Raw genomic sequence first — 21,881 nt, forward strand, 5'->3', positions numbered from 1 at the left:
ATAGACTAGAAAAGTACAAGCATCAAAACCAAAACAATGGTTAAATAAATCCTCATGAACTAATAACAGTGCTATCTACAAATTCCAGATAACCTATAGTCAGAAGAGCGAATTGAGGAGGAAGAAGAATACCAAGAACACGCCAAGGAGCACCATCGACTTCGATATTGGTTCCGGCTTTGATGTCGTTAGCAGACATAGAGCAGTTAATCCCTGCAATTCAATTATACAAAAAATAAAAAATAAAAAAAAATAAGTTCGAAATCAATTGCATAGAGTGCCTCGAATTTGTAAGAGATGCGGAGAGAAATTAACTGGGAAATCTGTTGGTTCGGGGAGAAACCCGCACAGGGAGCGCCAATCGAGATAGTGAGATCGATGAAGATGAAGCAGCTGAATAAGGTATGCACAAGGATGGAGATGAAGTTACTGGATATATCGCTCTTCCCGCCATTTTAGTTCTTCCGCCGACGAGACAAACGGAGTCGCTCGCTCAGTGTTGGCTGTGCTGTGGATAAGGTCCTCTAGGGAAGAAGCAAGGGACTCGAGGAAACAAGTTTTTTCAACTCTCAATTGAACCAACCTTTGAACCCACAAAAAACAAACCGAACCGTACTTCGGTTCAATTCAATTATTCGGTTAAAAACCAAAACCAAAACCAGAAGTCAATTTCATTTTATTTTATGAATGATATGAACATGAACTTGTCAAGATCGTAATACCAAAACCAGAAGTCAATTTCAAGAAATCTGTACAGTACCGTAGTTGACTACAAATTTTCAACTAACACAAAAGACCAACAAAATATTACACAGAGCCTTTAAGAACACGAAACAGCACTCATCATATCTCTACCTCTTGTTCCTCTGTTAAGGAATAGGAATCAGACTTGGCACATAAACATAGCTACAAATAAACGGATCATAGTAGTCATACTGTCTGTGTCTTGCTGTCTCGATTTGCTTTGTAATCCCACCTTGATCATATTCGTAAAACTTGATGCGAATATACCATTTATCATCTTCATCTTCTTCTTCTTCTTGTACACTTGCCTCACACCACAGCATTATATTCTTGTGCTTGCCAATGGAGTATCCTGGCCGAGCCATTTCACTATGAATATGTAACGGTGGGAGATCAGGGCTAGTTACATTGAAGTATTGGCTAAACGAAACAACCCCATCAGTCAAACTGTTTGTCATCCACACCTCAATCCCCGCTGATTCTTCTGCTTGTAGTAACAAAGAGAGTTTATCTCCACTGAAACAAGCCAATCGAGTCACCCAAGAAGAAGGACAAACGCATATCTCCTTGAATGTTTCAACGGAGAAATCAAAACTTACAATGAAATGTTCCTCCTTCTTCACAGCAATCCAATACATATTACCCATCACAGACACGCCGTTGCACTTACTAAAATCTACCTCCCAATCAAACTTACGACCAAGCGTTCTCCACGTATCAGATTTGAATTCATAGATCTCACAATCTGGATCTGAATAACCATCTTTACGAATACGCCAAGGACCAACAACAAGCCTCAAGATTTTGTGGTTATCACGAGATCCTACAGTATTGTCGTATCCAAACCCGAAGTAATCAGTGATCCGGTAAATATCCGACGGTTCGATCCATTTCATATTCCTCAAAACCAGATTCCAAACTGCGAGTTTTGCGTATTTTAACTCTCTCTTATTCCGTTTTTCACACGTACACAGCAAGAGTCCATCACAGTGAACCATAGAATCTATCGGATACGACTCGCGGAACTCCTCAGGGATTAATGCAACTGAGAGTGTTCCACTCACCGGATCCATGATCTGACGGTCATATATTCTTATGAATCGTTCCGGAGAGTGATCCAAGTGACTGTACATGAATCTTTTGTCGCTGGTGATGAGAGCGTACCATTTCTTGCACGTCGATTTGAATCTGATCAAGGATTCGGCGGGAGTCCTGTAAAGTATTTCTTCTATCATCTCGAGTGGCAGCGATGGCAACAACAAACGCTTTGAGGAAGCCATGCGACGCTCTGCTTACTGTGACAAAAAAAAAAAAAAGATTTGCGTCGAATCAGAAAGATTGATTCTTGAATAAGGTTTCTTTTTTCTTTTTCGTTTTCTCAGTTAAGTTTTAAGATTTGAAGGCGAATAAGGAAAAGGAAAATATAATGTGAATCTTTAACGATCTAATCTTATCTTTACTGAGAAAGTTAATAACGTTACTGGTTTTATATCCATACACAAAACATTCCATAAACCGTACTTTTAAAGAATTGTGTTGAATATTATATTATTATGTACAAAGGTTTGATTATTAAATCTAAAGACGAAATGTTGATTATTATGTACAACAACAACAGCATAAACCCTCTCTCGATGTCCGGATTTATAAATAACGCAAAAACAAAAAAAGAAGAAGAAAAAACTTTTTTTTTTTCTTTTTAATATATTTGGAATCCAAAAAAAAAAAACAAATCAACGCCAAAAATATAAAAACAAATAGGAAAAAGAAGAAGAAAGAAGAGAGAGATATGAACAAATCAAAACCCTTCCAGACTAGTTCTCCTACCACTGGCTGAAGACGATCTCCGAACCTCTTCCCTGGCCATCTCCTCCAACGATGAACAAGCTCGTGGCGGAAACACTGGTGGGAACATGACCGTTCCTCCCCTTGTGGGTGAAATCGACGGTTGTCGTGGTGGCGGCGAGGGTGAGAAGCTCGACCTTGGTGGCACTGAAGCTGGGGTCCAAATAATGGTGTTGAGACTGCTTGATCTTCCCATATGTTTCCTTGCAGCGACAGGTGCTGGTTCTATTAACGGAAACCTACACGAGTACTTCATGTCCTGTATCACTTTCAGTTGATCCACAATGTTTCTCATGGTTGGACGCTCTGATGGCTCCACCTGCAGACATTTCTGTGCTATATCCGCTACGCTCCTTGCTGCTTTCGCCGGAAACCGACCTTTAAGCTGAGGATCCATGATAAGTGAGAGCCTGCAGTCATCTGCTAGAAAAGCTCGGCTCCATTTCACCAAGTTCCTCTCTTCTTTCGGGTAAGCACCGTCCATGTTTTTCCGCCCCGTCAGCAGCTCAAGAAGAACTATACCGTAGCTCCACACGTTGCTCTTCGGTGTCAAAAGCCCTCTTTCGATTGTCTCGACCGAGAGATTCGCAAGTGCTGAACTGTTTGATGTCTCTGTCTCTGGAGCATGGCCTGCACAACCGTATCCTGATAGCTTGGCGCTGAAATCTTTGTCGACTTGGATATTAGCAGTAGAAAATTCATTGTACATTGCCTGTTTCATTCAGAGGACGAAAAAGGCTCAGTCACCAATATATGTTATCATCCATATTCACAAATTTTTGATAGATGCACCAAACATGTTATCAATACGAAATAGGCTCATTGACCAATATATGTTATCATCCAAGTGCACAAATGTACCTGAAACGGGCCTTCTTCGTGCAAGAAGGTTAAACCTAGAGCTGCGCAAAGAGCAATCTTCATTCTAGTGTTCCAATCAAGTGGAGGACCATCTGATCTCCCATGCAGCAACCGGTCCAAACTACCGTGAGCAAGCCTCTCGTACACCAGCATTCTTGTGTCCAAACCGTCACGGGCATGATAGCCTACCAGTTTACACAGATTCTGGTGTTGCAGCGAGGCCAATGTGTTCACTTCATTAATGAACTCTCTGATACTCTGTAGAATAACAATATTAAGGAAACAAACACATAAATAAATATCCTCAATAATTAAAGAGGTAACAATAACCACAAAAGATTTTAGTTACCTGAGTAGTTACGTTAAGTCGCACAACAGTTGCGTCGACCTTCTTTAAGCCAGAGTTCGAAGCTTCATCACCAAAGGAAGCCATGTACATAACAGATGAAAGACCTTCCAACACACATCGGTCAGAGTAAAAAGCGCTACACGCAGCAGCCACTTCATCATATGAGAAGCTCCTAACAGACGCGCTAGGTGGCAAAGGCAATGGTCCAGAAACAGCTCCGGATGCGGATAACCGACCGCTGTTTCCATTAAAGGACTTGAAGCTTCCCCAATTCTTCAATGACGAGCCAGTCTTTGGCGATGGCAGGGGAAGCGGTTGAGGACTAGATTCTTTTGTAGAAGGACGAGCATCTCTTGGTTGGTCATCTTGCTCGTCATGGTAAACTCCAGCAAGAAGATCCCGTTCGACAGCACCGTGAATGCTTGAGGGAGCAGACATCACTCTTGCCCGGCTACTCATATCTCCGGTTCCACCATTAGTAGAGTGAATTGGCTTCACTCGTGTTCTGAAGCTGGGTGGAGCCGATTGTAAACTACGACTTGCAATGTTGGGTGGCTGAGGTAAAGCAGTTGGCTTGCTTTCTTCAGGATCAAACCGCTTCATAGACACGGAGCCTCGTTTCTTCTTGCTCTTCAAAGGGAAACAACCCAAAACCATCTTTTCCCAATCTTTTAATATCTGTTTGTGATTCTAATCTATATATAATCCAGCCTTGGAATGCATATAATACTCAGGAGAAAAACACTATTTCACCTGAAAATGATTCAAAAGATAATAACTGATTAGCAAATCACACAAAAAGTCACACTTTTTAGAAAACCCAGATCCGTTTTTAATTGTGTGTGCATGTGTTGGCCATAGAAATAAACAATTTTTCCAGTAGAACTGGATAAAAATATCCGTTTCTACAGATCTCGTGGTTGAGAATTTTAGAACTTGAAGCAACAACAAGCAAAAGGACAGTTACATAAACCCTAATTCAATAACAGTGAAACAGCAACAAAAAAAAAAAAAGAACTGCAAAGATTATACTAATAATCTTAGAAGACGATTAGTTTAATGACGATATCCAATTAGATTAAATTCGGTAAAGAGACAAGAGACAACGACAATTAAATCCAGTAATACAACGAACTTCCCTTTTTTTTTTTTTTCTAAAATCGCATTATCATTGGATAGATATTTTTCAATTCAAAAAAAAAAAAAATCAATTTTTCACTTTTGAAAGTGAGCTAATTGATGAAACCAAAGTTGTCATTTACACACAATCTTAGGATAAATCAAAATCTATCCCTGAGAAAGTTCGTTATCCGAACACAACAAAAAAAGACATGAAGTCGATCTAGAAAAATCAAAACAGAGATGGAAGATAGAAGAAATCAGTTCAAACCTGGAAGAGACAAAGAAAACCCAAGAAAATTCTATGGAGACTGCGGCTACAGAGAGAGAGAGAGATATGCAGAAAAAAAAAAAAAAATGAGAAATTTCTGGGAAGAAGAAGAAGAAGAAGAAGGGGGAGGAAAACTAAACAAGTCTGTCTGTTTGGGAAAGTGAGAGAGAGAGAGAGAGTCATATAGAGAGAGAAACACAAAACTGGTGGGACCCAAAAAGAGGCAGTGGTCAAAGTTCAAACCAAAACAGATATCCAAAGATTTTTTATTATATTATTATCTTTTTTAGAGTTTTGTCCAAATCTTAATTCAATTCCTCAGCTAACTAGTTTGGAATTTTTCTCTTACTCTACTTTTTTTATTCTTCTTTCCACTTTTTGTTTTCTTTCTCTCTATAACCTCGTCACAAATATATTATACTACAAATCTACCTCATTCACATTTTATTATTATTTTCTCATTAACACAAATGAAACAGCTCAAAAAGATATAACTCTACATGATGTTGTTCCAACTAATAGCCTTTTATTAATAGTTTTTTTTAACCTGTTTGTAAGAAAAATATAAAAGATAGAGAGTAGCCTTCAAAGTTCTTTTTGCTATATCATATATCATTTTTTTGGGAAAACTCACATATCATATGGAATACAATCACTATATCAAAAAATTTAGGTATATTGTATCTATTATTTTATTTTATTTTTTTATTTTTAAAACTTTAAGAATATCTAAATTACTATCTAGTTATTTAACTATCAGCTTATTATTGTTTTATCGAATTTTATTGATGTTATTATCTTATAAAGTCTTAACGATCAAATCACTAAATCTAATATTGTTTTTAACTAATTTATCTTTAAAAATATTAATAATGATTTAATTTACTACTTAATAATCAACAGTATTTTCTTAATCATTGTGATTTAATTTACTATTTAACGATGATATTGTATCTATTATCATTTTTAACTTAAATTATATTTTTAAATATCAATAATCGAATGAGCTAATTTATTTATTAACGATCTAACTTTATTAACAAGTTGTACCGATTGTAATATCACTATATATTTTAGGTTTGATTTAGGAAATAGCCATTTAAATGTGTATCTAATAACTAAAAATTAAAATAACAATACAAAAAACAGATAAGGTAGGGAAAACTGTAAAATCAGGAGGAGAAAGCCTAGATTTCCAGTAAAGAGGAGGGCCTCGAGAAAAGCGACATCTCAGTCAAACTTGGAAAACTAATTTTGTCCTCTTTTTTTAATTATAAGTAAGTATTTTGTCTTTGCTTGTTCAATAAAAATAGGGAGGCCGTATCTATTCTAATGACAGGCAATCTTCTTCTAATTGGGTCAAATGACTAAATTTAAGATAGGTTTGTTGACTAAAACATCGTAACCGTTCATATTAGAAGATTTATCAACCAACCAACGGTTCTTATTCAGTCACTTCCTTGCTAATGTGGGACCCGCTGACATCGTTTCTTTGGAAGATTTAAATACCAAAAAAGATTTCTAAGCACACGCGCTGTGCACGCGTGCGACGATGAAACTCTTTATCAAATTCAGATAACAGAGGACACGTGGGGTCCCTTCGAACCACTCTCTCCCAATCTCCTCCTCTACTTGCTGAATTTTTTTACCTACAGTTTTTAAGTTTTAACACTATCATCATCATCATGTGTGGTCTTTTTTCTCGAGTTTATGATAATCAAATGGAAATTTTCACAAATTCATTTAATAAGGTTTTTGATTTTTCAGTTGGAACCTTTCACGTATTCACTCACTTATTACAATGCTACATAGATAGAAACTTTAAGCTAATATATATTTATCCGAGTTTTATGTTTTTTACTTGACTTAAACTCCAACTCATAGTTCGTTCGTTCCTAAAAGTGTTTTCTTTATTCTTTTTTTTTTTTTTTTCCTATTTTGGCGGAGCTTCCTCTTGGTCTTTGCCGCTTCTTTTCTCGGCATTGTTTACTGCTTTGGGCTTTGACCAGCCTAAGTTACATCATCATTTTTTCCCCCATATGTTAGACTTGTCCAATGAATTTTTTTTTTTGTTGTTGTAGATGCATTCTTTCGCTTTTGTAATACCATGTGCATGTGCATTACAAACTATAGTGACATATATCTGAGCGTTCGGCACTTCAGCTATCCAAACCATCAGGGGCCAGTGTAAGAATCACAAAAGTGGTTATAGTCAGTTCATTTTTGAAAATGGGCTTAATTACATATAAAAAAATTTTGAAAATTTTTTTTTGGTCTTAAAATACATGTAATTTTAATATAGTCCCAACGCATTTGCACATGTCTATCATTGGCCCTGCAAACCATATCGTATGGTAAGCCACTAATTTGACAATTTTGGTGATGTTTACCAAGTGAAAGTTACTTATCATTCAAACAGGATATTTTTTTTCTCTATTTTGTAGGTAATTTATATAAAAAATGATAAAACGTAGTACCGTATAAAATAAAAACTTATGAAGATTGAATAACTTAAAATATTTTTTTGAACACTAGCAGGCACGTTTTCTATGCTGTTTTTGTTGATATGCGCAATTTAATAATGTTCTGGTATAGGCGTCTACTTTTCTCCTTATGTGTAGAATTTTTTCTTTTTAGTTGAATTGGAATATATAATTATGGTTTGAATAGGGGTCGGCTTACTTTGGTTTGATCTATGTTGAACAAGCCACATAACAAAAAAAGAAATGATTTTCACGTTTGACTAATTATTACAAGTCATGAATATTTCACTATTTCTACAAATTTTATTTAAAATATATCGTACTCTGTAATGATTTCGTGCTGTGATATTTGAACAAGTTTCGAACTTTGAATAAATGTTGTTAAGGGTTTTTCTATCTTTACTCAAAGTATCTCATCAGTTAATGATGTGTTTGATTATATACATATATATTAGTCATATATATATACGTAAGAAGTTTTTTTTTGGTTTGTGAGACCAATCACCAAACTAAGAAAAAGATATCTATCAAACAAAATTACTCTTTGGTTGGATTAGATGAGAAGAGAAGACTTCAAATTAACAAAAAAAACTATACAAATGAACTGAACTTGTTAGGCCCATAATGATAGCCCAGAACTGAACCAAATCATATCATTATTTATTTCAAGATCATATCATTTTCTGTTGCAGGATAACTTTATACCAAGAACACGACGTTTTTTCTTCACGTAACTGAAAATACAAATTGTGTGTTTGAAAAGTTAGTGCCGTAAGAAACTCTTTAAGAATGAAGCTGCATATGCAAAATTTGCATGCCAAATATTTTTTTCTCTTTTTGTGACCAACTTATAAACAATTAATTACATTTGATAAGATTTCAGTTGTAGCCAACTATTTCATAAAAAAATTGTTTTAATCTTTCTTTCTCATTTATCAGTTCGGTTGAAATATTTGATTCCATTTTTCAGATATACAAAAAAAAAAAACTATTAAAATACTACTTAATTTGGTTTTAATTAAAGATTAAAGACTGACAGACATAAGTTGGGCTACTTAGCAATTCGAACAAACAAAACTCTAATATAATATTTGCACAGATAAATATCACCAACTCAGTTTGGTCTTAAGAGTTTTCGGGTGCAACATAATAGTTAAGTAATATTTGACCGAAAGTAATATTATACCACCACTTTAATATCCTTTAATTTTCTGAGCTTTTCCAAAAGTCGACTTGCCGGATTAACTATATATATATATATATATATATATATATTTTTTTTTTTTCTCATATTAGGTTTTGGGGTTTACAATATTGGAATTGCTATATTTAACAGAAACAAAAATATCAGATAGGTTTACTTTATGTTCTGAAATTTCTGATCCATAGTTTCAGTTACTGAAGCTAGTAAATGTAGTTCGCAGTGAAGTCTATGTGTAAGGATGGGAGCTAGCATGGATTTGGTAGAATATCATAGGAATATTGGTAATATATTAAAAACATTCGAGAATGACGATACATCACTGATTAAATTAGCAACTAGCAAACCATGCCCTCATTTATTATTGGGTTCTTAGCTCTCCTAGTAGTAGCTTCCTCCATGATTTTTCTGCTTGTCTCAGTTAATACTGTAAAAGAGAAATAAAAAGGAGTGAAGTGGTTTAGATCATTGTTATAAGCTCATTAATCACAAGAGAGAGAGAGAGAGAGAGAGATGTGTATATTACCTGTCGCAGTTGGTGGAAGGGCTGAACCTGTAAGGGAGATTGAGTCCACATTTTGAAGGCAAAGACAAAGCATTGTTGAGGTTGTTAGAAGTGTAAGAGACTCCTCCAATAGCAGATTTGATGCAACGGCAGACGCTCTGACGGTCCGCAGAGGTTTGAGCCTGACTGTTGAGCGCTTTGATACCGTTGCAGCAGCTTTCTGGGACGGTACCGCCCTGAACTATGTAGGAGACGCAAGGGTAAAGCTCAGCAACCGTCGTGCTGCAAGACACGGCTGCTTCACCACAGCGCAAAGCAAGAACCAGGCACACGGCTAGTAAGAGGGATTTCATGTTACTCTCTGTTTTTTTTATGTTGTTGTGTTGTGGTTAGGGTTATAGTATTGAGAGGTTATTTATAGATGGAAAGAGTTTGGGGTTGGTAGTTGAGGAGGAGTGATTGCTAGGAGAGGACACGAGCGTTAGTGTTAGTTGTGGATGAATTTAATGTTTACCTTCAGCCAATTTAAGATCCAACCCTCCGGATCCAATTGCATCCTATTGAACAATTTCTATTAAAATACTAGTACAATATATCGTTTTTAGCTAACTAATTAAATCTATTGCTTAATCAATTCAAATTAAAAGGCCTACTAAATTAAATACTGATACCAACTATAGTAAGAAGTTGAGTAATCACTAATCCATCAAAAGAAAAATGGGCATCTTAAGTTGGTTTATTGAAGACGGATTGTAAATAAATTAAAAAAATGTATCAAAAAGACGAATTAGCAACCGATGATGAACGACTAATATGTGACAGTAATATTCATCCCAAATATGTCTAATAACTAGTATTAGAATTTAACTCGATCAACATCGAAATATTTGTAAATAATATAGTGTGTGATGTGTTGACCAATTAGTTTGAAAAGCTGTTTGATACATAGCGTATTCTTGTATATGTTTTTAAAAGTTCAAATATTTACAACCGCTTTTTGAAAAATTAATGACACTTACTTTACTGCTCCTGCATCAAAATTTTGAAGACGGTGTTAACTCCTGTATAAAAAACATTGACGATGACAGATCGAAAATAGTAACATAGCGACAATTCTTAGGCGATGGATACCGAGTAGTATGGCAGCTCATACTGCATTCAACTCTAGTTTGGTTCGTACGTTTTTGTCTTTAGAAGTAGTTACGATAGAGCAAAGACGAAGGAGCATCTTCTAGTAAACCGTTATCGTTGGTTTCCAACAAGCAACTAAAACCTTTTCTATCTTGATTTCTTGAGTAGTGGTCCCAATTTTGTATGGTTTAGCCGATCCTTAACCAAAAACCTATTATCATCTCTCAAACCGTGCTTTTATGAAGCTCAAATATGACTTTTATCCACTCCAGTGCTCAAAGATGGAAAAGCTACTTTCGTAGTATTATTTTTCTTCTCTCTAGCCACATCGGAGTGTTTCTGTACCTTCTCTACCAGTTGGTGTCAATATGAATATGCTCATTTATAGAAATCTTGACATGAATCAATCCCACTCTACATTGTTCTCCTCTAACAAAAACTAGCCATAGAAGGAAACGAGATACCTTGTGACAATCTAGCCAGCAAAGGTTATAACAAGGAATTAGCTAAAATGTAATACAAAATGTCTCCTCGGTTATTTAAGGAACTTCGGTTTGAATACGGTTCGGTTAGGTCGGTCGGTCGGTTATATTTGGTTACTGATTATTTTTGCCCAGCCCTAGTTCAATTTCATATAGCTTTTCTATTACGAAGAGCTTCTTCTCGCTCGACGAGTTTGCTTTTCACGAAGTCCATCAAATTATCAAGTAATGCTTCTGTTTCTGGGAATCTAATTCTAATTTGATGATTCGGTTTCTGTGAATTGGATTTTAGAGAAGAATAAATTGGGTTTTAGAGAATAATCAAACTAGTTGCTGTTTCGTGTCGAACACTCGTGGATGATCTTTCTTAGAAAATTAGGGTTCGAGTGTTTCTGTGTCGTTTGTTTAGGAATTGAATTCGAGTTATGGGGTTACTGTTGTCTGACTAATTTCTTGTTTGCCTAATCCTGTCAATCGAATCCAGATCTCAGTTTTGTGTTGCTTTTTCATATGTTAATTTTTCATAGAGTGTTTCTGTTTGCCTGGTTTAAGAATTGGCTTCGACTTTGGGGTCATTCTTCTCTGATTCCAATTCGAATTGGTTGGTTGCCGAGGGTTTTATATTTGGTTGTTTTAGTAACATGCTTCGGATTTGGTTGTCTTGAGATGTTGTTGAGTTCTCTGTTTTCTTGTCAGATATGGTGAAGAAAGTTGTTGATAAGGTGAAAGCTGGCTATGTGTGGATGGGTGTCAAAGCCAAGACGTGTAAAGCCTTTGTGGCTGCTAACAGTGCAATACAAGGGGTGAAGAATGGATCAGCATGGGTTGCTGTCAAAGGCAAAAAATTCAAACGCTTTGTGGAAAGACAAATGGAGGATCCCGATCAGGTGATACAGGGTGGTGCTCTCGGCCAATTAGAGGTGACGTTGTCCGGACAAGAGCTAGCTTTGAAATGTGTGGTTTCGCAAAAGAAACTTGCTGCTGAGACAGCACAACAAAACAACTTGGAATTGGTTATGAATGAGATGCGCGTGAAACATCTCCATGGTGATGGGACAGAAATTACAGACCCCATACTCATACAAGACCTTTACCGTCTTAGAGAGGAGATATTACTCCGCGCTGCCGTCAGGGCCGGTCAATTGGATGCAACATTTGAAATGGTTGAGAAGGCCAAAGAACATATCCCGAAAAGGTAACTCCTTTTTTGTGTAAAAACGGCAAATGCTTGATTTTAACTTAAATAGTTCCTTTTTTTTTTTGTAGCATCCTTGATGCAAGGAAGGTCACGTCATCATCTGCTTTTGAGAGGCTTATAGCGGACGACCTAGCAGCCTTGTTCCAACGAGGCTAGCCACTTGATGGTCATGCGGCGACTTAGTCTGGTTCGGGTTTGGGGTCTACATGTTTAGGATTCGTTTGGGTACATTCTAATATTTTGGGTTGGATTCGGGCTCTCTCTACCTAATTTTCAAAAAACAAATTCTTTGATGTTAAATCGAATGAATTGTGTATGCATAGTTATCGTAGAGGTCAAGTGACCGACCTTGACTCTACACGAACTTTCTTTCTGCCTGAATTTTAAAAAGCAACGACGTCGTTTGCTTATAGACAATATCACATCTTGGTGACACGTGTCACTGAGCCATCCTCCCCCCCCGGCCCTCCCAAACCCTACTGCACAATTTAGTTAGAAGCCCTAAGAATGATTGTTGTCTGCGTTAGGATTGAGTAGGAAGAAGCAGAGTGTTTTCAAGAATGAGCAAGAAGGTTGATTGAAAACGGTGTCAAACTGAGACACCGTTCCATTTTTTTGTAATCATTGGTGACAAGTCCCGTGACCAGGTATGAATATGCTCAGTTATAGAACTCTTGACATGAATCAATTCCACTATAGATTGTTGTCTGACATGAACTCTTGACATGATTCAATTCCAATTCCACTTCCACCTAGTAGTAATCCCAGTGTCTTGGGTTGCTACAAGGAGTCACTTGACATTAGCAGGTTCGATTCTTAATCCCAAAATTCTCAAGGCTTTAGATGATTCTGTTGCAGCTCAAATCTAGTTAACCTTCCTCTCGAGAGTAGTGAGGACTTATACTTACACTGAGAATTGAGTTGAGGACCGCAAATGTAGAATGGAATGGGGTGTTTATTTATTTAATGGTCCTTAGTGAATAGATCTTGATAAATTTGTAACTCAATGTTAGGAGCCTGTTCCTATATTGCTATTTTATCCACAGTAGAATTCTCCTACAGAAAATGATGGCCCTATGTGTCTCTTCTCTCTACAACGAATTCTCGTAATGATCTTCACTGCTGGCTGATGCTCCTGCTCATCATTTGTATCTGCTATCAATCTGTTATAGCAGATACAAATGATGAGCTTCTTCACTATCCAGGTTTGTTAATCCCTCAGTTAATTCATGGTCCTCAAGTTGTGATTTGAGTCCATCTCTGAGGTGTTCCACGATCTTTGATTTCTTCATGCAGTATATACAACCGTACGAGCATCAGAAGCTCTCACAAGTAGAACCGTTGGTTATTGATGAAGAGGCAGCTATTCCTTTGCCAGTGTTGAAGTCTTTGCTTGGTCCTTATATAGTTTTCCTATCGTTAACTGTCAGTGGGTATGTAAAACAGGATTTGATGCCATTTCCATAATATTGGAAAGTTGTTTACATGTTCTGGTTCTAATTCAACGATATAATTATGCAACTGAATTTTGCCCTCTTTTTTTACAGCTATGAAGGCACTGGGAGATCTTTGTCCCTGAAACTCCTCCAACAATTAGATGAACATAACCGGACTCCTCCTGCTACTAGTCTTGTAGGGTTCTCTTTCAGGTATTTAACCGCTGCACCATGCTTCCATTCTTGGATATAAAAATAAGTAGGGAAATTCTATCATTTGTTTGAACCACTGCATCGTTAAAAAGATAGACTCATCTTTCTTAGAATCATCGCTGAGATCCCCCTATCTAGTAAGGTAAAGCCTAGTGTTTCCAGCATTTGTTTATAAAATTTCATCTCGTGTGTTTAGAAAATTTGTTTATAAAATTTCTTGTTTAGAAAATGCTTGATTTGCCTACAAGGCTACAACATCAGCTGACTTAAACAATTCCTTTTTTTTTTCCTTTTCTTGCAGCATCCTTGATGCAAGGAATCTAGCCACTTCATCAGCTGGTTTTGAGAAGCTTATAGAGGACGACCTAACAGCCCTGTTCCAACAACAAGGCTAGCCACTTGATGGTCATGCGGATTTTGGGGTCTACAAGTTTAAGATTCCTTTCGGTACATTCGGGCTCTCTCTACCTAAAAAAACAAAGTCTTTTGATGTAAATCTATCATTCGGTATTGTGTATGCGTAGTTCTCGTAGAGGTCAAGTGCTCAACCTAAAAAAACAAAGCAAGGACGCCGTTTTGGCTTATAGACAATACCACATTGTTGGATTCAGGCTCTCTTCAAAAAACAAAGTCTTTGTATGCAAATCTATCATTAGGTATTGCTTTGATCAAAAAAAAAAAAAAAAATCTATCATTAGGTATTGTTGTATGCAGAGTTATCTTAGAGTTCAAGGGTTCATTAGATTCTGTAAGTCTAACTAAGTTTTACTATGCTTATTCTCAAATAACCCATGGTTATTGAGTTGATGTTTTTTTTCTTTTGTAATATTGAGATTTCGTCTGGGAGATGAGCTACACTGTCAAAATCATCACACTTTGTAATTCCATATAAAGTGAAGCTACAATCACTTCAAACTATTTTTTTTCCCAAAACATTCCACAAAAGATTTTGTCACCAGACACGACCATCACAAGAATCTTTCTTTTTTAATCCTTTGGTAATCACTAGACAACGCTGATATGTTTTTTAATGGGAACATATGGAAAAATATTTTTTTGAAATATTTTATAATCATGTTTTAGGGGATAATTACTAAATTTAGTTTTTTTTTTGTAATATGATGAATATGGTGAATAGTTTGCAATAATTTTAATAACTGACAATTTCATACTAGTTTTTTTTAATAAATCTATACTAAATAAGCTTTTTAAGACCTTCACATTAAATTTTAAACAATCAATAATGATTTAACATGTCAGCATTTAACATTTCTGTTTAATTTTGGTTGCTTTTTCTTTGTTAATCATGCTTCGGATTTGGTTGTCCTGTGTGAATTGAGATGTTGTTGAATTCTCTGTTTTTTCTTATCAGAGATGGTGAAAAAATTTGTGGATAAGTTGAAGGATGGCTATGCTTGGATGGGTGTCAAAGCTCACAATGCCGTACAAGGGGTGAAACATTGATGCAAGAGAGTTAAGCGTTTTGTGCAGAGGCGAATCGAGGATCCGCATAAGGTGATACAGAAGGCTCTCGACGAATTGGAGGTGACCTTGGCAATAATTTGGTTCTTATTTTGAACAATCAATAATGATTTAACATGTCAGCATTTAACATTTTTGTTGTATTTTTCCACATATTATTTAAAACAACTAATATGAATTAGACATCTCACTAATTAACATTTTTGAAAAAATAATAATTTTCTATATCATTAAGTTTTTTTTTTTGAAAAAAGAAGAAATTAATAAAAGAAATATGTACAACATCCCACATCAGTTAGAATTTTTTTTGACAATGGTTTAGAACTATTATAAATAAGACGAATATGCTTCCAATTACGAATGAGCATGAAGCTTGATTTATCTGACATCTAAATTTTTTTTATTTGGTTTAATCTCATTTTCCATTTGAATAAATTAAAATTTTAAAAATTTTCAAAAAAAATCTGTATTAAAAAAATTAGAAAGGTTTAAAATATTATGAATATTGAAACATCTAAAAGTTTATTCTAATTTTTAAGTTTTTTTTTTAAAGTTTAAAATATTATAAATATTGAAACTTCTAAAAGTTCGTAGCTTTTATTTTTTTTAAAAAATAATATTCTATTTAAGTTTTTTTAAAAATTTAAAAATATTATAAATATTGAAACTTTAAATCTCAACTTTAAAAGGTTCAAATACTATAATTACTTAAAAAATTAACTCTAAATTAAAAATGTTATGAATATTTAAAATACAAATAAATTTTAAAATATTATAAGTATTTAAAATCTACTTAAATTTTAAAAGTCTAAAAATTTTGAGTCTGGAGAAAAGAAGGACCGATGACAAACATCATTGGTTAATGTTTGTGCTTTTTCATATTAAGACATTGATTTGATGTTATTTGAGATCATTTTTTGATTTAAAGAAGAAATGATTTCCATCAGAAGCAGAGCTAGTTTTTATAAGAACGAGGAAGAAGGTTGATGAACGTATCAGGACTCTAATTGAAAACGGTGTCAAACTGAGACACCGTTCCATTTTTTGTAATCATTGATGACAAGTCCCGTGACCAGGTATGAATATGCTCAGTTATAGAACTCTTGACATGAATCAATTCCACTATAGATTGTTCTCTAACAAAAACTAGCCATAGAAGGAAAACGAGATATCTTCTGATCAAGCACAATCTAGCCAGCAAAGGTTTAACAAGAAATTAGCTAAACTGTAATACAACATGTCTCCTCCATATAAATTCCAATTGCGCCATAGCCAGTACTGTACTGTACGATACCCTTAAGGTAGAGAGTTCCAACTTCCAAGTATATTAATACACTGAAAAAAAACCTTGAAACAAGAACAGAAACTCAAAAGAAGCTTCATCGCCCGATTCTGGCAACCCGATTTCTCAACTTCCGATTGTGTTTCTCCTGAAAGAAGCAAGGAATATATTACAATTTGTGGCATTATAAATTTATAATGATTGGCTTCCTAGACAACCTTTGTGCAGCAGCTTAAACTACTCACTCAGGAACAAACAAATATATCAAATTTTAGAAGTTCCTATAGCTTCAAGGTGGTTTGGTTTATTAGTACCTGTTGAAATACGAAAGCCGAGCTCGTCTCAACATCCGAAGCCAAGCTTTGGATCTTGGCCAACATTCTCTCATACATATCTTCAATCCCGCCAGTGAAACTCGCAGCTTCAGCTCCAACCAAACGTTTCAAGTCTCCAACTTGTAACCCTTCTGCCAACGCATCGATCTCCTTCTGATCCTTCGCTGCTTGCTTCTTCGCACCCAAGGAACCATCATCCCTATCCACGACCATGGCTGAGCTATCCAACTCGCAGACCAGCGGCGGAAATCCCGATTTCGGGCTGAACGAACCGTAGTGGCCTCGGAACGCCGGTCCAATGTTGACTATACCAACAGATCTCGGTTCGAGCCGTTGTTTCGAGGATCGGAACTGGTACGCACGGTACTCGTGCGTGTGGATGCACTGATCAGTCGACGGCGTAGTGAGAAGGAAGAACACGCAGGAAGCCATGTTCGTCGATTTAGGGTTTTGCGAATCCTCGATCGGCAAGTGAAATTGAGACGAGAGAGACGAAGTGACGGCTGACTCTCTCATTGAGGGACGGTTAGCTGTTTTCCGGCGGGCGGAGAACCAGCCAATCAAGCGGTCCGGCGAGTCGACTCGTAGGGAATCGACTCGACGCGAGTTAACTCGGCCAAGCGGATCGTAGAATGAGACGGTCTTACCGGAGCAGACGAAGCTGGTAACGGTGGCGACAACTTGATCAGACGAGGAACTCGAGGCGAACGAATCCGCCGGGGAATCGTCGGGGAGATTAGAGGAAACGATGCGGTGGATTTGGCCGAAGATCAAGCCATCGACGTCACTGGGAGAGGAGGAAGCTCGTTGAATCAGCGACGCCAATATTGAACCCGAAATCTCGATTTTCTCAAGTGAGAGATCGTCCATGGCGACGAGAAGAGAGCAGCACAACGAGGGGAAAATGTGACGTCACTGAATTCTCCGTGCAAATAATAACAGCATCTTCTTCAGGACATGTTAAAGACGGCGTGGCGTTTCGCGTTTCAAAGAGCGGTTAGCGTGTCGTTATTTTGTTAAGAAAACGGGATGAGTTTCCATAATCGAAGCCCGTTTATTCACTCAACTAAAGGCCCAATTAAATAGAAAGAAAAAAAACATTTTTAATATGAAAGGTCAATTAGTATGAAAGGTCAATGCAAAAACGTTTTGTTTATACGAAGCCGCCGAACTTGGGGTTTTCTTTCAACACAAGTTCGCTCCAATGGTGATCCCTCCTCTCTCGTCTTCCCTATCACTTCGAACTTTGGGGAAAAGGAAGAGACAGAGAAATCCCAACAAGTTTGAACGTGATCCGGTTCTAGGTACGTTAGCTTTTGTTCATTTCTGCAGTTGTTTTCAAATTGTATGTCGAGATTAACTCTTTCTTTGTGTCTTGTAGACTCGGAAGTAATGGTTTGTTATAGAGAACCCACAATGTATGATAATTTGCTGGAATCTCTCGGTTTATCGACCAAAGTTGTTGCCCGTATGAAAAAAAGAAGGTAACTGTGTTGCCAAGTTTCAATCATTTAGTTGTAATTGTTGTTATTTGCATCGATGTATGTGCACTCGTTAGTTATTTTGTATATTTGCATTTTTTTTTAACAGGCACATGGAGGAGGAAGGTAACAGCGACACAGAAGGAGTTGAGGATGAGGAAAACAGTGCGTCCGCAGAGGTTGATATGATTCAAGGTATGCTTTTCCTTATCTTGTTGCCAGTTTTCTCTCTCTCTCTCTCGTTACTCATCACGGTCCTTTTTGTTGTATTTGTTGCATTCATCGTTCTAGATCATACTTCTTATCTTGTCTTTATTAAAGGGGCTGGTCAGGAAAGTCTCGGTCCTGTTACTAGGAACACAGAGCAGGAGAATCGTAATCTTCATCATGGGGAAGAAGAAGATTTTGAAACGGATGATGAGGAGCATGAGTTGTGTACCAATGGCCAATCTTCATCTACTAGTGCATTTAGAGAGCACCTTAGTCACATATTATCAACTGAAGAAGTAAATACTTTACCAAAAGGCAACTGGAAGTTTAAATGGGAAGCACCTGCCATTGGCATGCCAAATTGCACCTGGAGAGGAACCAGACCAAATTTTCTTCATTTATGTATTGTCTGCTTATAACATTGTCCAACAACCAAAATATTGTTGCATACAGAGTTTGCCTTCCCTACACTTACGAATCACAAGTAGCCCTAAAACCCTCCTTTTTTTACAGGTTGCTCAGAGTGATCCAACCTATGGTCTCAAGCCTAAGTTATATAATCACTGGCTTCAGCTATACGAGAAATCTGGAGGAAAAGATTTTGGCTCATCTAACAGAAGAAGATTCTTCTCCATTTGTATGTATTGGATTCTGCGAATCACCCCTTTTTATTTTCTTTTGGTCTTGTTATATATAGATTCCTCATATTGACTTTAGTATTTGATATTTTCTAGGCAACAGCTATCTGGATATTTTTCATTCTAACAAGAAACCCTTTTACAATGGAGGCCGTAGAGAAGACACCAGTAACATGGACGCATACCTTATGCATTCTGTGTGTGCATACTTTTTTTTTTTTCTTTTTCTGTTGATTGCTTTTCATTATTCCACTTGGCATTTCTCCGCTTTATTGAAGTCAGTTTGTCTTATTGCAGTTGAATCACATATTTAGAACTAGAGATCTTGTCAAGAAGAATGATTGTAAAATTTCCAATCTTTCTGAAGAGGAACTTCTCTCTTATGATGGATTTCGAGACCAAGGATTTACTCGTCCAAAGGTGATCTCTTTAATTTGTGATCAAATCTGTTGCTCCTCGCATTTGACAAATTGGTCTTACATTTGTTGTATGTGTATCAAGGTACTGATTCTACTTCCATACAAGAGTATTGCTTTTCGCGCTGTGATGAGGCTCATTCAACTAACTCCAGAATCTCAGAGGGTATATACAAATTTTTTTCCAGCACACGTGGTGAATATCACTGATATTGTCTCAGTTACTGATTATGTCTCGAGTTGCCCTGTATACATTGGTTTCAGGTTAATGTAGAATACCTTGACCGGTTTAATAAGGAATTTGGATGTAATGCGAGCACATGGGAAAATGGGATATCAGAGAAACCTTCTGATTGGCAAGCCCTTATTGGTGTTGGGAACGATGATGATACCTTTATGATAGGCATTAAGCATACAAATAAGATCATTAGGCTGTATGGTGATTTCTATTCCTCGGACATGATTATTGCTTCACCCGTTGGGTTAGTTCAAGCCATTGGTAAAGCAGAAGAGAACAAGGAAGATGATGTTTATTATCTTTCCTCCATCGAGGTAATTTTGTTTATCATTGATGCCAACATGGATCAGTTACATTAGACTACCATTCGTCTGTTTCTGCCTGTGGTTGCGAATATTGTAAGTCATATTTTTTGCATCTCCTTGTTGAACTTACTAATATTTCTTTCCTTTACATTTAGATAGGTTTTGGCTATCGATCATGCAGATGTAATGTCTATGCAGAATTGGAAGCACGTTAATATAGTCGTCAAACAATTAAATAGATTGCCATCAAAACCACATGGTACCAACGCATGCGAGTCCGACCGTTGTATGTAGTTCTTTTTCTAACTTGCAACTTATTTTCTCTAATAAGATGTATATGTTCCACTCCCCAACTATGTCAGAATCTCTCAGTAAAATCAGTCTTATGTTTAGGTATCTGGATGGACATGCACGGTTCTATCGGCAGTCAATAATTCTAAGCTCTTATTTAACCGCAGGTTTTGTTCTGCCCACTGCCTTTTTTTTTCACATGTGGCAATATTCCATTTTTGTCTGTGCTTTTGCTATATATTTCCATAACCCCTGATTATGGTTAAGTTTTCAAACTCGTATCACTAACCCGGAGAATATTTCTTTGCAGAAATGAATTCTCTATTCAATCATCATTGCTTGAACTATAAAGGAAAGGTGGGTGTGGGATTTCTCTTTTGCGGGTATATTTTTGTTTCTTGCGTTATGAGGGTATTAGATAGATGATTGACGGGATGGCTAGGCCAGAGACTACTACCTACTACTACTGTAGTTTGAATTGAACTATTATGTCTCCTCCAAACCAAGATTGCAGTTTTTATATAAAAAAATTTCCCTTCACGGGATTAGTTGAATCAATGCAGATGAAGCTGGAGTGTGCGTACGATGGTGTTCTTCAGGAAGTGTTGTGCAATGCCACTCAGGTATAATAAATATATCATCTTAGTAAAACATAAAAGTTGTAGACATCTTATCTCTTTCGTCTTTGTTGCAGTTTTTTGAAAGATTTGATGCAACCTCCATGGTCCATGCTAACGATGCACGTTTTGAATATTTTACCAAAAAGGTCTAGTTTTGATTTGTTACATGTTCATGGATAAAGAAAATATATGACGGATGATACTTTGCATTGCCACATTTCAGTGTTGAATTTTTGTTTCTGTACCATTGAAAGTAGTGTTACTACACAGATTATACTTTTAATGTTTCTTCGTTAACAATTGCTAAATACTGATCATCTTCTTCTTTTTGGTACAGGTGTTCCTAAGGATAAGAGATTCTGTTCAGGTACTCCCATCATTCAAAGTTTGAGCAATTTTGATGTCCATACTTTATAAAGTTTCCACTAAAAAAGATAATGGACAACAACATCGGAGTGGTCTATACTAAAAAGACAGCCTTGGTATCACGTAAATTTGGGAGCTTGATTTGTCGTATTTTTTTAATCATGTTTGTAGGGTGGAGTAATGATCTTTATCAATTCTTACTTCGAGTTCTACATGCTTGCAAAGTTTCTGAATTCGCAAAATGCCTCTTTCTGTTTTCTTGACGAGTGAGACCATTTGTTCCCCTATTTTGAAGCATTGTGTTATCCGGAATTGTTTCATTTGATTGGATGGTTGTTAATCGTGACTATCCTCCACTTCTCAGATATGCAAGCACAGA

At 36.5% G+C, this 21,881-nt stretch overlaps 6 protein-coding genes and 1 pseudogene across 11 annotated transcripts in view; 2 read left to right on the forward strand and 5 right to left on the reverse strand.

The window, feature by feature from the left end:
* LOC104744797 (elongation factor P) overlaps positions 1 to 559 on the reverse strand; it is a 1,723-nt gene extending 1,164 nt beyond the window's left edge. Inside the window, exons 1-2 of the mRNA XM_010465936.2 lie at positions 316 to 559; positions 133 to 213 (exon numbers count right to left, since the gene is read on the reverse strand). Of these exons, the coding sequence (XP_010464238.1) occupies positions 133 to 213; positions 316 to 454 (220 nt within the window). The 5' untranslated portion in view covers positions 455 to 559. The remainder of the gene's footprint in view (positions 1 to 132; positions 214 to 315) is intronic.
* Positions 802 to 2,024, reverse strand: LOC104744891 (F-box protein At3g08750-like). Its single transcript, XM_010466051.1, has one exon. It carries the CDS (start codon positions 2,022 to 2,024, stop codon positions 870 to 872), a length of 1,155 nt encoding a protein of 384 aa, XP_010464353.1. The 3' UTR covers positions 802 to 869.
* Positions 2,324 to 5,357, reverse strand: LOC104744983 (probable receptor-like protein kinase At3g55450). The gene is made up of 4 exons (XM_010466167.2): positions 5,190 to 5,357; positions 3,800 to 4,552; positions 3,451 to 3,708; positions 2,324 to 3,301 (listed from the first exon to the last, which is right to left on the reverse strand). Exons 2-4 carry the CDS (start codon positions 4,454 to 4,456, stop codon positions 2,543 to 2,545), a joined length of 1,674 nt encoding a protein of 557 aa, XP_010464469.1. The 5' UTR covers positions 4,457 to 4,552; positions 5,190 to 5,357; the 3' UTR covers positions 2,324 to 2,542.
* On the reverse strand, positions 9,132 to 9,783 carry LOC104745071 (non-specific lipid-transfer protein 6-like). Its single transcript, XM_010466281.1, has 2 exons — positions 9,400 to 9,783; positions 9,132 to 9,300 (listed from the first exon to the last, which is right to left on the reverse strand). The coding sequence occupies exons 1-2, from the start codon at positions 9,729 to 9,731 to the stop codon at positions 9,291 to 9,293; spliced, it is 342 nt and encodes a 113-aa protein (XP_010464583.1). The 5' UTR covers positions 9,732 to 9,783; the 3' UTR covers positions 9,132 to 9,290.
* LOC104745168 (RNA cytidine acetyltransferase 2-like) lies at positions 11,018 to 14,454 on the forward strand. Of its 6 annotated transcripts, none has more exons than XR_760754.1 (8): positions 11,108 to 11,216; positions 11,688 to 12,186; positions 12,258 to 12,836; positions 12,949 to 12,996; positions 13,236 to 13,394; positions 13,486 to 13,622; positions 13,737 to 13,838; positions 14,140 to 14,454. XR_760754.1 is itself a non-coding variant. In XM_010466563.1 (7 exons), exons 4-7 carry the CDS (start codon positions 13,371 to 13,373, stop codon positions 14,231 to 14,233), a joined length of 357 nt encoding a protein of 118 aa, XP_010464865.1. In that variant the 5' UTR covers positions 11,108 to 11,216; positions 11,688 to 12,186; positions 12,258 to 12,996; positions 13,252 to 13,370; the 3' UTR covers positions 14,234 to 14,454. The 6 variants fall into 6 exon arrangements, 2 of the variants coding, with proteins under 2 accessions (XP_010464688.1, XP_010464865.1); XR_760749.1 differs by having other exon boundaries at positions 13,252 to 13,394; XR_760750.1 differs by having other exon boundaries at positions 12,258 to 12,996.
* Positions 16,413 to 17,902, reverse strand: LOC104745531 (BRISC complex subunit Abro1-like). Its single transcript, XM_010466834.2, has 2 exons — positions 16,917 to 17,902; positions 16,413 to 16,750 (listed from the first exon to the last, which is right to left on the reverse strand). The coding sequence occupies exons 1-2, from the start codon at positions 17,805 to 17,807 to the stop codon at positions 16,700 to 16,702; spliced, it is 942 nt and encodes a 313-aa protein (XP_010465136.1). The 5' UTR covers positions 17,808 to 17,902; the 3' UTR covers positions 16,413 to 16,699.
* Positions 18,142 to 21,881, forward strand: part of LOC104745617 — a 6,293-nt pseudogene continuing 2,553 nt past the window's right edge.

The sequence above is a fragment of the Camelina sativa genome, chromosome 1 (assembly GCF_000633955.1).
Source record: "Camelina sativa cultivar DH55 chromosome 1, Cs, whole genome shotgun sequence".
NCBI classification, from domain to species: domain Eukaryota; kingdom Viridiplantae; phylum Streptophyta; class Magnoliopsida; order Brassicales; family Brassicaceae; genus Camelina; species Camelina sativa.

Bases quoted from the DNA above. Each gene is read 5' to 3' on its own strand.
- LOC104744891 (XM_010466051.1), bottom strand. From the start codon at position 2,024: ATGGCTTCCTCAAAGCGTTTGTTGTTGCCATCGCTGCCACTCGAGATG.
- LOC104744983 (XM_010466167.2), bottom strand. From the start codon at position 4,456: ATGGTTTTGGGTTGTTTCCCTTTGAAGAGCAAGAAGAAACGAGGCTCC. The intron at 3,709-3,799 runs GTAACTAAAATC...GTTATTCTACAG, and splicing joins GACTTAACGTAACTACTCAG to AGTATCAGAGAGTTCATTAA. The intron at 3,302-3,450 runs GTACATTTGTGC...TGAATGAAACAG, and splicing joins ACGAAGAAGGCCCGTTTCAG to GCAATGTACAATGAATTTTC.
- LOC104745071 (XM_010466281.1), bottom strand. From the start codon at position 9,731: ATGAAATCCCTCTTACTAGCCGTGTGCCTGGTTCTTGCTTTGCGCTGT.
- LOC104745168 (XM_010466386.2), top strand. From the start codon at position 11,033: ATGTCTCCTCGGTTATTTAAGGAACTTCGGTTTGAATACGGTTCGGTT. The intron at 11,217-11,687 runs GTAATGCTTCTG...TTTTCTTGTCAG, and splicing joins GAAGTCCATCAAATTATCAA to ATATGGTGAAGAAAGTTGTT. The intron at 12,187-14,139 runs GTAACTCCTTTT...CTTTTCTTGCAG, and splicing joins AAAGAACATATCCCGAAAAG to CATCCTTGATGCAAGGAATC.
- LOC104745531 (XM_010466834.2), bottom strand. From the start codon at position 17,807: ATGGACGATCTCTCACTTGAGAAAATCGAGATTTCGGGTTCAATATTG. The intron at 16,751-16,916 runs GTACTAATAAAC...TGCTTCTTTCAG, and splicing joins CGGCTTTCGTATTTCAACAG to GAGAAACACAATCGGAAGTT.